Here is a 16,417-nt window from a genome sequence, read left to right as displayed (position 1 = left end):
AGAAATTCAGCAGAAGACATCCTTTGTTTGAAAAGAATATTTGCATCATGTATGAGATAGATGAATATGCAACAGGCTATTGCTTTTAAGGGTTAATCCTTTGTTAGTGAGGGTTGTTTCTATAGCAGAGTGCCAGACACATGGATGTCCGTAAATCTTTTCTTTTTATTGTCCTTTATTGTCCTAACTCTGTCCAAATTCCTTTTGCTTTAATTTTTAGTACTATTTTTATAACTATTTTATTACTATTAAACTTAAAATTTTAAAACAAGTGATTGGTGGTTTTCACAATTTGGTGCCATGACTTGGATGAAACATTTCACTGCCAAAACCTCGGAGGATTTCAAGTGAGGGAGGCATGCCCTGCCAATTTTGACAGCCTCACTCTGTTTCTTCTGGTGTGATCAGCAGATGCAGGTCCCAACCAGTGGACAAAAAAGAGACAATGAAACAAAGAAAAGGGAAAAGGCTCCCTAAAACTATGGTAATTGGCCTTCTAAGACTAACAGTGTACATGAAGACCTGGAAAGGAAAAAGGATTGCAAGTACTTTTTTGGCAGGGCGGATACAGGAGAGTGTGTGTGTATCTGAGAGGTGAGCTGGTTATCCCAGACCAGCCAAGTGAGTGAGGAGTCTCCCACGCTGCAATTTCATCTTTTTGCAAGAAAAATGGCCATCAAAGAGATGAAGTGAGTGGTAAAAGGAGTGAGAACCCAAACATTGGGGAGGTGGAAGGGGTCAGGGTGGAGGCCTACACAGACCAGTGATTCTCTGGCAACAGGGGTCTGCTTCCTGTAAGTCTTAAGACGTTTGGTAGCATTTCCTTCTGTCCAATAAAATGAAGGGAAAGGTATGGAGTACTGAACATAAGTCAGTGCAGAAACTTAGGGGTATCTGTATTTAAGGTTCTAGGGTGTTGAAAAAAAACATAATTTAGATAGTACAAGTGGGTGAGGCGCCAAAAACTTGGTTAAGGAATCGAAAAGTACGAATTAACAGGCTTGAAGGTGTGAATGAATGCGTGTGAGAATGAGTGAGAAATAAAAGTAGATTAATGAAAGTTTATATATGTAGATTGTTTATTTTAAGCCTCACTTTAGCTCCTTGGAGGGAGGTGAATTGTATTGTGAGAGAAAGGTGTTTTTTTACAGGGGGAAATAGGTGGTAAATTGGAGAAAAGTGGGAAACAGGCAGGGAACAAATAGGTGAGATCTTGAAAACTGGGACAGAAAACCAGTAAGTTAGCATACAGGAAAAAAGGTACCAGCAAAGGTACCCCAAGATAGCCCTCTGGGAGTTATATTAGCTAACTGGGATAAAAAAATCCTTGTACAAGGAGAAAGGACAAGGTAAAGATGATCCAACTTTGTATGAATGGGCAAAGAAGGAAGTAAGATCTGACCATGTTTATTGGCCTAGATACGCGGCCTTTTTTTGAAGTTTGGATTTGTCAGGTTCTACATTTATTTATAAATTCAAACGAACCGTTTAATCCAGAAGAGAGTATGCTGTATGCTGGATGAGAGATTGTAGGAGAAGAAAAATCTATAAAATATCAGAAACGCCCAAGACAAATCAAGGAGAAAAAAAAAAAAAAAAAAAGGTGGGGGGAAAGAGAAGGGCTGGGAACAAGAGGGAAAAAAAATGCCAGCTTCCATGAGCCACGTTGGGGCTATCCATGCTCTGGCTTTGTTCTGACAGAAAGATCCCCCTCCTTTGGGGGCTCCAGCAGCACCCCTGCCTGCGCCCTGCCCTTCCCTCCCCTCGCCCCCTTCTTCCCATCCCTGCCCTGGCTCCCGTTCTCTTGGTAACAGCAGCTCCTGCTGTTTAAGATAACTCTCTCCCTGGAGAATATCTGCCTTACTGAAACACAAGAAGCTCATTAAAAAGACAGCCCTCCTGATCTCTAAAAATGGGAGAAAGGCTATAGAGGAAAAAAGAAAACAAAAAAGAATAGGATGAAGGGATTAGTCTATTTCTGTTATGAGAGTTTCCAATGGGAGGGGGTGGAACGGGGTTTGTAAACACCCCTTTGACTTCTTCTGAAGTCAGAAATTTAAAAAAAGAAATAAAAGCAATTCTGGAAGATCCCATAGAAACAGCTGAGCAATTAGACCAATTCTTAGGTCTAAACATTTATATTTGGGAAAAGATGCAATCTATAATGAAAATAGTTTTTTCTAAGGAGGAAAGGCAACTGATCAGAGCAGCTGGAATAAAAGTTTGGGAAAAAGAAAACCAGCAGGCCCCCCCCCAGCCCCAGATCAGAAAGTGCCAACAGCACCTCAAGATTGGGGTCAAAATGATGAGGAGGGGAAGAAACACATGAATGATTATAGTAAATTGATAATCAAGGGAATAAAAGAGATGGCACCCCAAGGGCAAAAACGCTAAAAAAGTTTTTGAGGGACAAAAGGAAAGAAGAAGCTCCAACTAAATAGTTAGACAGACTTAGGAGAAATATGGAACAATATTCTGGAGTAGGCCCTGAGACCTGTGGGACAAGCTCTCTTAAGAATTAATTTTGTCACAAATGCCAGGCCAGATATTAAAAAAAAAACAACCTGGAAAAATACTGAGGATTGGCATAATAGGCCATTAGATGATTTATTAAAGAAGGGTCAAAAGACTTATGTTCAGAGAGATGAAGGAAAAGATAAAGCAAAAATTATGGTAACCACTATATGCGAAAGTAATTTCCAGAAGAATCTAAAACCCTCAGGCACCAGTCCTAGACATAAAAGGAGAAAAGGGAAAGGAAAAGAACAGAACTCCAGTCCAACCCAGATCTCAGGAGCATTCTAGAAATACTTGTTTTTACTGTAGGATCAAAGGACATTGTAAAAGAAATTGCCCTAATCAAATAAAAGATCTGAAAATCTTCCAAGAGATGGGCAGAGAGGAGGAATAGGAATATTTGCAGCATGTATAAGATATATGAATATGCAACAGGCTATTGCTTTTAAGGGGGTTAAGCCTTTGTTAGTGATGTGTATTTGTTTATGATAGATGAGTAATGTGATGATTGACTCTCACAATTAACAGACAAATATCATGTATATAGGTTAAGAAACGTTTTATCAATTTATAATTATGTTCTACCCCCTCCTGTTGTTATCAAGAGACAGCCAGGGTATCTGGGAGGGTTGGGGACATCTGGGAGGGTTGGATTGTGACTGGCGGCGAAGGACAGAACCGTGGGCGGGGTTAAAGGGCTAAAAGGCAAAACCTCCTTTGCGTGGGTGAGCACGTGGTGGGGAAAACCCATTGCTCCTGGCGCTGTAACATTTTTTCTATTCAGTCTTCCGTTGTATTTTTGATACGGCTTAATAAACCTTTCAATAATTGCGAAAAGTGAGCAGCCATTTTCTCACATATGGCAGAGTGCCGGACACCCGGAGGTCCGTAATTCTTTGCTTTTTATTGTCCTTTATTGCCCTCTTGATTGTCCAAATTCTTATTGCTCTAATTTTTACTACTATTTTAATAAGTACTGTATTATTTTTACATTTCGGCAGTTTTGTAGCAAGCGGCTGGCACTTTCCGCAGAGATGGAGCGGGTCTGGGGGACAGCGCAGACCGCCGCGCGGCTCGGCGCCGGCGGCGCTCCCGTCAGGCCGCGCGGCGGGCGGCTCCGCCTCCCGGCGGCGGCGCGGAGCGAGGGGCGCAGCGGCGCCGCGGAGCCGGCGGCCCCGGATGGCCAAGCGCCGCGCGGAGCCGCTGCTGTGCCACGCGCCCGTGAAGCGGCTGCTGCGGGACCCGCCGGCCCGCGCGGGCGAGCGGCGGCCCCGCGCGGAGCCGGGCGGCGCGGCCAAGCGCCCGCTGGAGGAGGCGGAGGCGCCGCCGGGGAAGCGGCTCGGGCCCGGCGCCCCCCGCGCGCCGCCGGCGGAGGCGGGCGGCGGGCGGCGGCGGCGCGGCGGGACCGCGGCGCCGCAGGACGCGCCGGCGGCGGAGGGACGCGCGGGCGGCCGCGGCAAGGAGCGGGCCGGGCCCGCCGCCGCCGAGGTACCGTGCGGGACGGGCCCGCGGCGCTCGTCCGCGGGAGGGGCGGGGCGGGAGGGGCGCGCCGGCGTGTCCGCCGCGGGTGCCGGCGTGTCCGCCGCGGGTGCCGGCGTGTCCGCCGCGGGTGCCGGCGTGTCCGCCGCGGGTGCCGGCGTGTCCGCCGCGGGTGCCGGCGTGTCCGCCGCGGGTGCCGGCGTGTCCGCCGCGGGTGCCGGCGTGTCCGCCGCGGGTGCCGGCGTGTCCGCCGCGGGTGCCGGCGTGTCCGCCGCGGGTGCCGGCGTGTCCGCCGCGGGTGCCGGCGGGCTCGGTGCCGCCCCGCCCCGGCTGCGCGCCTGGCCGCGGGCGTCTTCAACTGCTTTACTCCTGTGCTCCCCGAGGCACGGGAAGTGTTTACGGGTTCCTTGCCCGCCCGTGCCACGAAACAGGCTGTCCGCCGTCCCTCAGGTTGTGCTCGGCTCCGTCCCTCCAGGAGTGCGGGGGAGCTCGCAGAGCTTTTTCTGGTGGTGCCCCTGTTGGGTGAGGGTCAGGCTCGCTACAGCGTCAGCCTCCTAAACCTCGTGGTTTGACATTTAGAGCTATCTTTTAACCTCAACATTTAGCGGAGGCGGTGAGCTGAGGAGAGGGCATCAGTGTCGTAATGATTAGAGTATATTGAAACGAGTTTTCTGGTTAACTTTGAACAATATACGTTGTTCTTCCTGGCCTTGACTGCATTTTACACAGTAGTTCAGCAAACAAAATTTGGTGCATATGAAGAAAATCGTAATAAAAAAAAACCAAACCAAAAACGCCGCACAACCAAAGCAGATTGTGATCAGATTTCACACATTTCAAACATAGACGTTTGGTACGTGTTAAACTTACTTTTCCTCCCACCTGGATCTTGAAAGGCTATTAGATCTATTAGATTCAGTGATACGGAAGTGACAGAAAGTCTCATCAGGTTAGATGGGCTTTGGTTGGCAGTTGGAGACTGATTTTGATCATTTGTGGCCTCGCACGGTATAACACCCACATACAATCTGTAAAGAAAAGAGTGGCTTTTATTTTTCATGCTCTGCATTTTTGCGTTTTCTTGGTTGATTGATTTGTTAGTGGGTTTTATTCATGATGGATGCTAAAATTAAGGCAGGCAGACATTCAGAAAAAATTCTATGTCATATGAATATTATACAGCCATTTTAAACACAAACATTTATTTTTGAAGACAGACCACGTATATTCATAAGCCTAGTAATTTAAAAAATTGAACAAGCCTCTACAGAACAGTTTGACTCCTGTCACAGGTATACTTGCTTTTGGTGTTGCTTGGCATAATTTTGTAAGCTTTAGCAGTGATTGGAAAGCCACAAGCCCCTTGAATTTCCACACGTAAAGATCTGGTCTCTATAGAAAATATTTTTCTAGGTTTGTATTTTTAACTGATTGTTTCTCTTAGCACAATATTGCATAAAAATGTTGTCGTTTTAAAATAAAGCTTGATTAACATTTCAAGCTAGAGGTATTTCTTCTGGTTTTTATGTGTCCCACCTGTATATTTTAAATGCTTTATAATGATATTTCTGATTATGATTTTTATACCTTTCTGAAAATACAATCTCTAGGTTAGTATTATTCTTTGCTGTTTATGGCTTGTGTATTTCATTACATTAATAACTGTGATCAGGATACTGTTAATTTCACAGTGTTTTTGTTAAAGTTTAAAGCATCATATTGCAGTTGGCCAGAGAAGAAGGATTTTTTAAATTCAACGTACACGTTTGCAACTAGAGTTGGAAAACTAACTCCTTAAATATTATGAAACTTAGTCTATATAAACTGAGCTTTTTTATGTCTGAGCTTGCCTACCTTGCTGCCTACCTTGATAGAATTTCTATGCAAAACCTGTGTGGAAAGTTACTTGGTTGAACGTGAATATCTGGTGGTTTATTTTGCCTTCTAGGTACAAATGTTTAGCACTTGTGCCTGTCTTTTGTACTTTTTTTTTTTTTTTTCATTTTCACACTGCAATGTTGTTGATCTGTAAACCTGAAAGCTTTTGAGAGTAATTATGCATGCAGTCTTAGTCCAAAATCGAGTACATGTTTATGAACTCTTACACTCTAATAATTTTGAAATGAGGTTGCTGTCATTCACTTTATATATACAAAGCATGAGGGTTCTGATTTTAAGTACTTAGTGCTCAGTTTAAAAAAAAGAATTACTAAAATGTCAGGGAAGTTCAAATAATGCAGGGGAGAAATTGTAAAAGTAGTTGACAGTTTCTGAAACTTATCAGCTGAGATTTTTTCAAAGAATTTGGTAGCCGCCTGCCCTGCACAGTTCTGTGTGAGTGATGCTGCCTGTGTTGCAATACAGACTGGAAAGTCATCCTTTCCACACTTGTCAATTGTTGTTAATGCTGTGCTGTACAAACCTTCCAGTTTACAAGAATGGGCAACTACTTTTAGTTTGGCTTTCTTCCAGTTTCAGTATAATCAATCCTTTTGTTCCTGTGTCACGGTGTAATTTTATTGGTTTTGGTCTCAATTAATGGGAACTTTTGTTCTTTAATATTTTCTAAGACAAACTTTCCCAATGAGGAAATTCACATTAGTAGTATTCTACAGGCAAGGAGGCATCTTACTGCTATGAAATGTCTACACCTTTCATCCTCTCTGAATTATTATTGTCATGCAGGGCTTTTGCACCAGGAAGATGTTTCTGAGTATGACAGATTGTAGTTCAGGAGAGTTCTGTTTGGTAACAAATAGAAAAATTGATTCTTTAAATGAGACGTATGGTAATTTTATGTACTTCTCTCTTTTGGGAAGAGTGGAGAAAGCATAATTTTTCAGTATTTGAGAAGGTGTAGGGATAGTACTCACTACTGTTTTTTTTTTTTTTTATTCTGTTGCAAAACCAACAGACAAGTAATTAATATTTTCAAGAGCCACACTGCAGAGGCCCGTTGAAGTTGATTTAGTGTGGATTGCAATGGTGCTTTGACCCTCCACAGGCTGCACGTCAGTATCTCAGAAATACCAAAACAATTACATTTTATTTGTTAAAAATACTTCTGTTCAGCATCTGTTATAGCTGAGACAGTGAAGTAAAATATTTAAAAATTCAAATTGTATGTTAGGAAAAATGCAAACCCAATATAACATGGAAATGCATTATTTTAGGTTTGTGTCAGCATACACTGTTTTTATATACCAGAAGAAGATACATGCTCATGACCTAAGGAATGACTTAATTCATTCCTCTTCCTAGATGTATCATGTACAGTTTGGCCACTGTTGATAACTGTGACATGTTTATAAACAGGCAGTGCACTTCTCATAGACATTTAAGTGAAAATTAAAATTGTGCTGCCATATTAAATTAGTAGATGGAGATGTGTTTGTTTCTCCAAGTTTTTTTGAGATACTATCTAGTTAGATAGGTTGGAACATTTGTGCTCATAATGCCAAGGTTTAGGTTTTACTCCCCATATGGAGGATTCATTTAAGAACTGCATTTGCTGATCCTTGAGGGTCCCTTCTAGCTCAGAATATTCTGTGATACTTAAGCTTTCCTCCCTTGAATACAAAATGTGGATACAGAAAAGAAAAAATAGAATGTTGTTTAAATACTATAAAGTGTTTTATTTATCCTGTATATATCATCCCTAGGAGTTGCTGTTAAGTAGCTAACTAAATACATTCTTTTGAATACCAGTTTTTCAATGTACATGAAAATTGTATACTATTATGAGAAGAAAAAGCAGTGAGCCATTTTTGTATGCAAAGTCCAGTAATTGCACAAGTTTTACAGCTTTTTTCTGTGCAGAAATCATAAGCTGAAGAAGTGTATGGAATTATGGAATCTGTTACATAATTCTTTGCAAGAATATTAAAAAAGGCAGAAGTAAATCATGATCTAGTTAAGAATCATAAAGTAGTTGTTAATATGAAATAGCTGAGTAACTTCCTAGTTTCAGTTTCTCATATAAAAAGTTTCTTTTTCTTATTTTCTGCTGCTGATTCACACATTAATGTTTTGTTAAATTTTTGTTTATTTGTCTCTTTTCAAAGCAAGAAGAAGAATTCTGTCAATATAACTCATTCCTGTACTGGAGACCACCACTGCCTGCTATTGATTTGTCTGATATTCAGAACTTAGATGAAGAGACTCCATCGACTGCTAAAACTGCTGCAAGGACTGATACCTCAGAGACTGAAATGGAAACCTGATCAGTTGTTTCATAGCTGTGCGTCTACTCCCAGGAAACTTGTTTCCATTGAGATTCGGGTTTTGTTCCTTGGGTGAATAATAAGCATGCTTAAGCAGTCTTGGAGAAACTGTTGTGGCAGTCTTCAAAAGCTAATCTGAGTTGCCTTAGTGTATGGGATAAACGGTGTAGGGTACTTAACAGGAAGCTGTCCGAAGGTGGGCAGTAAGGAGGAGCCTGCAGTGTAATAAGAATACTTGAAGACATGGAGGCAGACTAAAAGAAGAATATAAAAAAATATTACTTTGGGATGCAATTAAAAGAAATGGGGATATGTTACATGTCTAAAGGAAATGCAAAATCATTCTGTCTGTCCTGAGCAAAAATCATGTGGTATCTGAAAGTGAAATATATAATGTGTGAATTTATCATAAAGCACACAAGCTCGAGTGATTTCTAATGTGGTTTTTTTTTTTCTGTATAATAGCTAAACCAAAAATTAAGAGTCCATCAAAATCGGACAAAACATTCCCTTTTCTATGCAAACCAGAAACCAAATGTGGCAGAAAAAGGGAAAGAAAAGGGGCTGCTTTCTGCTGAAAGCTGCTGCTGTTCTGAAAGGTATCACATTCTCATTGAAAAAAAGATTTTTCACCCTTCTCTTTTTCACATTACAGACAGCTGTAGGCACCCAGTTTTTTATGTTTTTGGTTCATTCTAAACTTATTGCTAATTGTCTTTGTGAAGTTGCTCTGAGCTAGTTGATAGTATCTGAATGATAGGTTTGGGCAGATATGTCAAGAAAAGTTAGTGCAATATAAGATGACCACACACACTCTTTCAAACTATACTGGATAAGGTGTAGTTTTTGCAGAGACCAGGAATCTTGCAGAGAGTTTTTGCAGAAGCTCATTCAAATAGTGTTTTTTTTGCTGTGAAGTATAAACTTAATGTTTGTGATTTGCAATTTATTTACAAATTGAAGTATAATTAGAAAGACATCTTTAGTAATAGACTGAAGTTGTATGGGAAGACTTACATTTTGGAATACAATTTGTCTTTAAGGATAGAAAAAGTTGTATTTTTTTCTGTAATCATTATCGAAAAAGGCAACGTTTGAATTTTTTTTTTTTCTAATAATGTGTTTGTTAAAGGACAATAAAGTTTTGCCTGTGTGTAATGTGAAAACTTTGGCACTATTACTGTGTGAAGTTCTTGACTTTATTTCATAAGATTGCTGCTTCTGTATCTTCGTTGATTTATTAGGTCTTTTTGCTTAAAATAGTGAGCATGTCAGCTGTGGAAACCCCAGCCTTGCTCTGGGGTCCCATGTGGTGGTGAAATTTCTCCTCCAGCCCGTGCTTCTAAAGAAAAACTGCGCAGGCTTAGCTGTTCGGTCTCAAGGCAGTTTATTGTTAGTTATTTTGTTAGTTAGTTTATTGTTGTCTTCTCGGGCTGTGGCTGCTTGGTCAGTGGCCTGGGCAGAGGCACACACACACACTGACATCCTTTCTGTCTGCTGTCTTCTTCTTCTCTCCCCCCGCCCAGGGCTGCTGCTATCTTTTATATGATATATTACGTATTACATGTTTATAGTTTTCCCCCAATACCTACTACCTCTATTACAAAGTGCTTTTCTACTCTAAACCAATCTGTGAGTGCCAACATCACCAAGAACATGGAGGCAAGGAAGAAGAAGGAGGAAGAACAGGATCAGCCCACTTTCCTCCATCTTAGACCTTTTGACCCCCATGTACAAAGTAAAAACCCCCCTGTACAATACTAAAAAGAATTCCCCTCTGTTTTGTAACTACTTTTACTATACTATCTAGCCTTTTGTGACTGCTTGTTCCACCTCCAAAGTTGGTAACTCATTCCATGGCTCAAACTCAAAATCACAGCTGTTTCCAGCTGCCTGCCAGGGTCTAAAATGCTTCTGACCAAGGCCTGGAACCTCTAAAAATGTCTGAGAGACATTTTGAGTTCCAACAGTCAGCCTCCTTGGTAAACACTTGGAAAATTGTGGAATTTTTTCTGACTAGGTATCTGTGTTTGTTGTTTATTCATTTAGCTTTTTGAGATCTCTGAATACCTTCTGAAGAAAGGAGGTGGCTTAGAGACTTAAGCAGTTCACGGTGCATCTTTGTATATCTTGCTTTCTGTCAAATTAGTTGGATACATATTTGAACAATATGTATTTGTCTCAGACAGTTTAAACATACAGTTTGAGTCCAAATACACCAACTTAGGAGGCACTTTGAAATTTTTCCCAAAAACAAACTCCTTTTCTGGCAAGAAGGCTATAAAACTGCTATTTCATGTTTACTATAACCAAAATAAATTAGTGGAAAAATAGATCTATTAATTTGTTGAAGTGTTTTAATTGGTTATATGACACACATTTTGACCCTATATAGTACATGTGTTCCTGTGAGTTTATAATATTTCAGACCAATCAGTCTTCTCAGGATCCAGTATTTTGCATTTTAAGTTAGTATCTTCCCAACACACTTCTCAGTTAAAATTTGCTTGGTTCTTCACTCACAGTAGATACATCCTAGCACTACCCTGAATTTTATTATTAAAATCTGTCATTCCACTCTGTTCATGGGACAGAAGATGTTTTATTATGGTCTTTCAAATACATGTTTGATCTATCCCATAACCAGATAAATAAATCCTTTACAACAAATTAAGCTTGCAGTGTGCTGTAAGCCATATGTTTACTTCATTTGCAATTGTGCTGTAGGCAACCACTTTCCTCATAGTTTGTTCCAGTTGTGGACTCTGTTAAGGCTGGAATGTTATGGCTACTTTTAGAGTTTCCTGAGCTGATTCATTTTTTCCATTCATCTCTTTGCAAATAGAGGTAAATTTAAAAGCCTTGGAAAACTACTTGAAATTATTCTTGAGAGTGGGTTATACAAGAGGCTGGGGCAGTAATGGGGAGTGATGACAGATTGCATAAATTTTAAATTAGAGCTGACAAAAGGTACGATAAATTGGATTTCTCAGTGTCTGGTGTCTCCAGATGCCATATGACACTGAACTACCAAATTGCTGGTCTTGACTTCTGACCCCATTTTTCTAGAGGCTTTTCATTCATAAGCTGCATATAAACTATATGTAAGGTTAGAAGTTTTAATTTGTATATACATGAACATCCAGTGAAAAGAAAATGTTTTCAGATAATGTTTTAAGAAATGTTTTAAGATAAATGCCATCACACATTGAAATAATTTGGTAGCTGCATACTGGTTGACAGTTTTTATTTGGTATGGTTTTAAATTTCAGAATAAAAAAAAAAAGTATATTTTCTGTAGTTAACTGGGAATTTGATATTATCTAAACCACTTTTCTCTAAAAGGAAAAACCAGTGCCAAAAGCTTAAGAACTTGTAAGGTGTAAGCACATCTAGACACCATCTGGGTTGATCAGGTGCTGCATCAGCCAGTTGCACAGTAAGAGTACACGCATAATAGTAAGTCAGATACAGGAGTTAAATATGTTTCCAAGTAGATTTAAGTAGCAAAGTAGCATGACCAACATTTAATAAATATTTTGCATTATTCTAAACTAAAGGCCTGTTTTAGATTGTCTGATAGGTGTTTATTGAAGGCCCGCATTAAGTTTATGGTTCCTAGGATAGATAGATAAGCCTCCGGGAGGAGATTAAAGCTCAGTCCACATCCAGAAAGTGAAGAACTACTATGAAAAACAGGCTGCAAAAGTTAACGTGTGTTGGTAAATAGACTGGTAGAAAGAAAGGGGAAAAAAGTGGAGGATGGAAGGTAGGTGATCATGAAGTGACTCAGCCTGTGAGTGCAGGTATAGTTGGCCATCAGATCAATGACAAAAATATTTTCAGCATTAGCTCCATCTTCAGCACAGCAATATTACAGTAATTTGAATATGGTATCAACTAAATGTAATAATTTTTTCATGGTTTGCTGGTTGATTTTTTTCCTGTTGGCCAGGAATTTAGTGGATGTTTAAAAAACATTCTTTATATAGGGACTTGGAAAATATATGGGGTCCTTCATAAAGAATATAAAATTGTGCAAATGTATATATTACCAGGTGAAACTAAAGATAATTACTATCCAGCATTTTCCAGCATGTTCTAACCAGAACAGGAGATTCATTTGCTGAAATTAATGTATTCTTTTTTGAAAGCCTCTGACCACGACTGTGGGAAGAGAAGTTAGACTGCACAGACTCACTGTTTTCTACAGCAAAACTTATGCTTGAAGGAGCATTTCATAATAACTGATATGCTTGGGTTGGCTTAATTACTTCCATGCCTACAGTTATAACTTAGACACTCTAGGTGGCAATACACATTCACAGTAAGTTACCATGAATCTGGAAAATGTTTTGGGTATACTTTTATTCCAGACTGCTACTGAAAATTCAAGCAGTGACATCATGAATGCTAATCATTTCCTTACTTGATACATAAATAAGGGCGGATCAACTCACAAGTCCCTGATCATAAGGTGACACAAAATTTTTAGCATAACTAGAGTAAAAACATTGTGTCAAGGAGTTTTGATTCATCTTTTAATTCTCTCCGAATCTCCTCATCCCCCAAAAAACCAAAAGCAGCCGACCAAACCCAGTTATCAAATACATGGGATTTTGTTGTCACTGCTGTGTATCAGAGTTTGCTTTGGTTAGGCCTGGGGAGCAAGCTTTATGAGATTGCATGTTGGATGGAAACCTCAGTTGGTGTCTGAAGGCTACTTGAAGTGTCCAAGGTGAGGAAGTGTCTAATATAAGGAAGAGAAAGGTAAGTGCTAATTCAAAAGAAACTAACTCACAGGAAATGTTTGTGTATAGATATTTAAATGTTTGTATATAGATAACTATTTGCAGGGTATGAAGAAAATTAGAGAAGGAGATACTTATTTTCCTATTTCCTGTTTAAAATTCTACTTCATGCTTTTTTGTCTTAGAGAATTTGATGGTGCTGTATAGTATGTTTTAACAGTATATTTTCATTACTGTTGCATTTGAAAGTAATAGTTTCAGTCAGTAGTAGTTTATGTTTTTAATGTTCTTGGTGAAGTATTCTTGTATTCATGACATCTTAGTCACATCTAAGGACTTAAAAAATATATTGTTCTTTCTTATCTTAAAGCCATACAGATAATGTTTTCCCCTACTGAAGGAAAAAATAGTGATATGTTTCCATTCCCAGGGGAAAAAATGTGAAAGCCAGATGGAAGCAAGCTAAATTTTTGTTTGTGTATTTAGTTTGTTTTTAAAAATATTGTGGTGGATGTTTGTTTTCCTGCTTTTGCTTTGTCTTATTTTACAATTGTAAACTTTTGAAAGAAGGGATATGGGCTCGCTAAGCATTAAATTTTCTCCACTTTCCTTATGTGAATGCTTGCAGTTCATATTTGGATTAGTATATGATTAATTGAATTATTTACCAAGTATGAGGTTGAGAAAATTAAACAAAAATAGCATTGTACTATCTGCAGTGAAGTTTAAGCTAGAGAAAAGCCTTTCATGCAGAGCTATGAATGGAAATGAACCATTCATTGTTCTCTTGCCCAGGTGAATTTTGTAACGTCTTTCATTTGAATAGTACACAGATATTTTTCTACCTAAATTGAAACATAAATTGTATGTGATCTACTCAGAGTGTCAAATACCTCTCTCTGAAGCCTGATACTACATGCTGGATATTTCCTTTTGATGCTTCAACTTGTACAGTATAGAAATTGCTTTCAGATTCTTTTAATTCCTGGAATTAAAAAAACAAAACCAAACAAAAAAACCCACAACCCCCTCCCCCCCAAAAAACCCCCAAAAATCCAAAAAAACCCCAAACCAATCAAAAACCAACCACTTTATTTTGTTTCTGATTACATAATTATTTTGTAAGAACTGCTTTGGCATAAAGTAAGTTACCAAAAATCCTTTGGTTTCATGATCATCAGTTGGAAACCACAATTTTTTTCAAAATCAAATAATCACAAAAGGTTGCATCTATGTATTCTATAATAGTTTTTCTTCTTTTACCTTTATGAAATTGAAGAAACTTGTGATTGAAAAGAGGAAAATCTACTTCAGACAAACCTCTGTTTTTCTAAATATGTAACATGCAAGTGCAGAGACAACAAAGACAGCTTTTAATTGTAGAAATTTAACTCATAAAAATAATTCTGAAGTATAATTGTGAAATACAGTATGAAAATAAAAATCAGTCACACTAATTCACTAATTTTGTAAATTTGTGAATTGTGAATTTTGTAATTTGATGTGATTTTCATCAGGATGGAACTAAACTCATTTCCTCTCCTAGGGTAGTCAGTTTTTTCTCAGAAAATAAAAGTACTTCAGATGTTTTTGTATGAGGAAGGAATGGAAGAGAATACTACTTAAAATATTGCCCATGCTGATTCCTTTGATAATAAAAACTACAATTTAAAAACACACTATAGCAATTAGCAAACATATTGGTATAAAAGTCACATAGAACTAAGACACTGGATTATAAGAGAAGAATGTTGTTTTAAAAATGCGTGATTGCTGCAAGGAAAGAGTGAACTTAATCTCTTGAATAAAATAAGCTTAAATTTACTTTGCTTTCCTTTTAGAAATCTGGGTACCTAAAGATTAAATTAGAGCAGCAGCAACAAACAGCCAGGTTAATGAGTTTGACTGTTCATGTTATGGTATATTTCTATTATTTAGTATGGGATGGCTACTCAAAACACTATTTAAAGCAATAGTTGTCATAACAGTGCTCTGCCTAGATGACACTAACATCTGCTGATAATGCCTGCTGCCTTCAACAGGGCGTGCTCAAAGCCATGTCCTGCAGGCCAGGTATGGGTGAATCCAAATCTTTCCCTGCCTTTTCTGCCATGGCTTGCCATCAGGCTGTACGTGATGGGGAACCCTTTCCCAGACCCCACAATTGCTAGGGTAGCCTGTGAAAGCAAATAGTCAGTTTCTTCCTTGCCTGCAGAGCAGTCAGCTGTTATTAAACACACATGTAACATGAACTTGGATGAGTCCTTGGCCTTTGGACGACTGGCACAGAAAAAAGACAATATTATTTACTGTGGAACTACCCCTCTTCTTGCACTGTATAATCCGGCATTGCTTTAAGTCTTGTGTTCCACTCTGAGAATACTCAGTGTACTTCACAGATATCTTAGTAAATTCAGGTTTTCCTCTTGCCTGCAGCAATAGGTCACTAAAGGACAGACTTCCTTCTTCCCAAGTGAAGTGTGCTGCTCCTTGTACATTCATCACTCTTTAACCCTTGATTTCCAGGTATTAGATTTTCAGATAATTATTTTTTAAATATTTTAAAATATTTAAAATATTTTTTTTTGTGAATAGTTGATTTTTAGGTAAATAATTCTCAGTTAGTTCAAATTAAAGAGCTCATTCATGTGCATAAGGCTCTTTTTTCAGTCTTAAGCACAAATATTTTTTTTGTCTCCTCTAAAGCTCAAAGCATTTTCTTTGGCACAACTTTGAATATGAATATTAAAACAAACTTCTGTCTTCCCAGTTATAACTTCTGTATAGTCCCTATGAGAAAGATACCATAAAAACATAAAATGTTAAGGTTTTTGAAGGGCCTTAAAATAATTTTAATCGGATTTAAAATCTAGTTCTAATCCCTAACGGACACCTCCCACTAGACCAGGTTGCTCAAGGCCTTATCCAACCTGGCCTAGAACACTGCCAGGGCTGGGACATCTCCAGCTTCCCTGCAGGTCCATTTCAGACATTGGAAAGTTGCTATGTGGTCTCTTCTCCAGGATGCACAGTCCCAAATTTCTCAGCCTGTCTTTGTAGTGGACATGTTCCAGTTCTCTTACCAACCTCATGCCCTCTTCTGGACTTGCTCTAACAGTTCCATGTCCTTTTTATGTTGGGGACACCAGAACTGTACACAGGGTGGGTGACTCCAGGTGGGTCACACAAGAGCAGAGCAGAGGGGCAGAATCACCTCCTTTAATCTACTGGCCACACTGCCCAACCTGTGGGTGTGTCTGGGATTGCCCTGAGTGAGGTGCAGAACCTTGCACTTAGGTTTGTTGAACTTTATGAGGTTTGCATTGGCTCACCTCTCAAGCCTGTCAAGGTCCCTCTGGATGGCATCCCTTCTCTCCAGCGTGTTTGACTGCACAACTTATCTTGGTGTCATTGACAAACGTGCTGAGGTGCTCTTGCTCCCAGTGT

The 16,417-nt window shown here is 39.4% G+C and overlaps 2 protein-coding genes across 2 annotated transcripts in view; both read left to right on the top strand.

Annotated features, from left to right (window-relative positions):
* Positions 1 to 3,665: 3,665 nt before the first annotated feature.
* CZH9orf40 (chromosome Z C9orf40 homolog) lies at positions 3,666 to 9,385 on the top strand. The gene is made up of 2 exons (XM_031507349.3): positions 3,666 to 4,005; positions 8,061 to 9,385. Exons 1-2 carry the CDS (start codon positions 3,697 to 3,699, stop codon positions 8,217 to 8,219), a joined length of 468 nt encoding a protein of 155 aa, XP_031363209.2. The 5' UTR covers positions 3,666 to 3,696; the 3' UTR covers positions 8,220 to 9,385.
* A 1,153-nt stretch (positions 9,386 to 10,538) lies between these two features.
* Positions 10,539 to 16,417, top strand: part of TRPM6 (transient receptor potential cation channel subfamily M member 6) — a 108,533-nt gene continuing 102,654 nt past the window's right edge. Inside the window, exon 1 of the mRNA XM_085566517.1 lies at positions 10,539 to 12,989. The gene's annotated coding sequence lies outside the window, so the exon portion shown is untranslated. The remainder of the gene's footprint in view (positions 12,990 to 16,417) is intronic.

The sequence above is a fragment of the Lonchura striata genome, chromosome Z (assembly GCF_050655825.1).
Source record: "Lonchura striata isolate lonStrDom1 chromosome Z, ASM5065582v1, whole genome shotgun sequence".
NCBI classification, from domain to species: domain Eukaryota; kingdom Metazoa; phylum Chordata; class Aves; order Passeriformes; family Estrildidae; genus Lonchura; species Lonchura striata.
The sequence above is the reverse complement of the archived record's forward strand: the minus strand, read 5'-3'. Positions and strand labels throughout refer to the sequence as shown.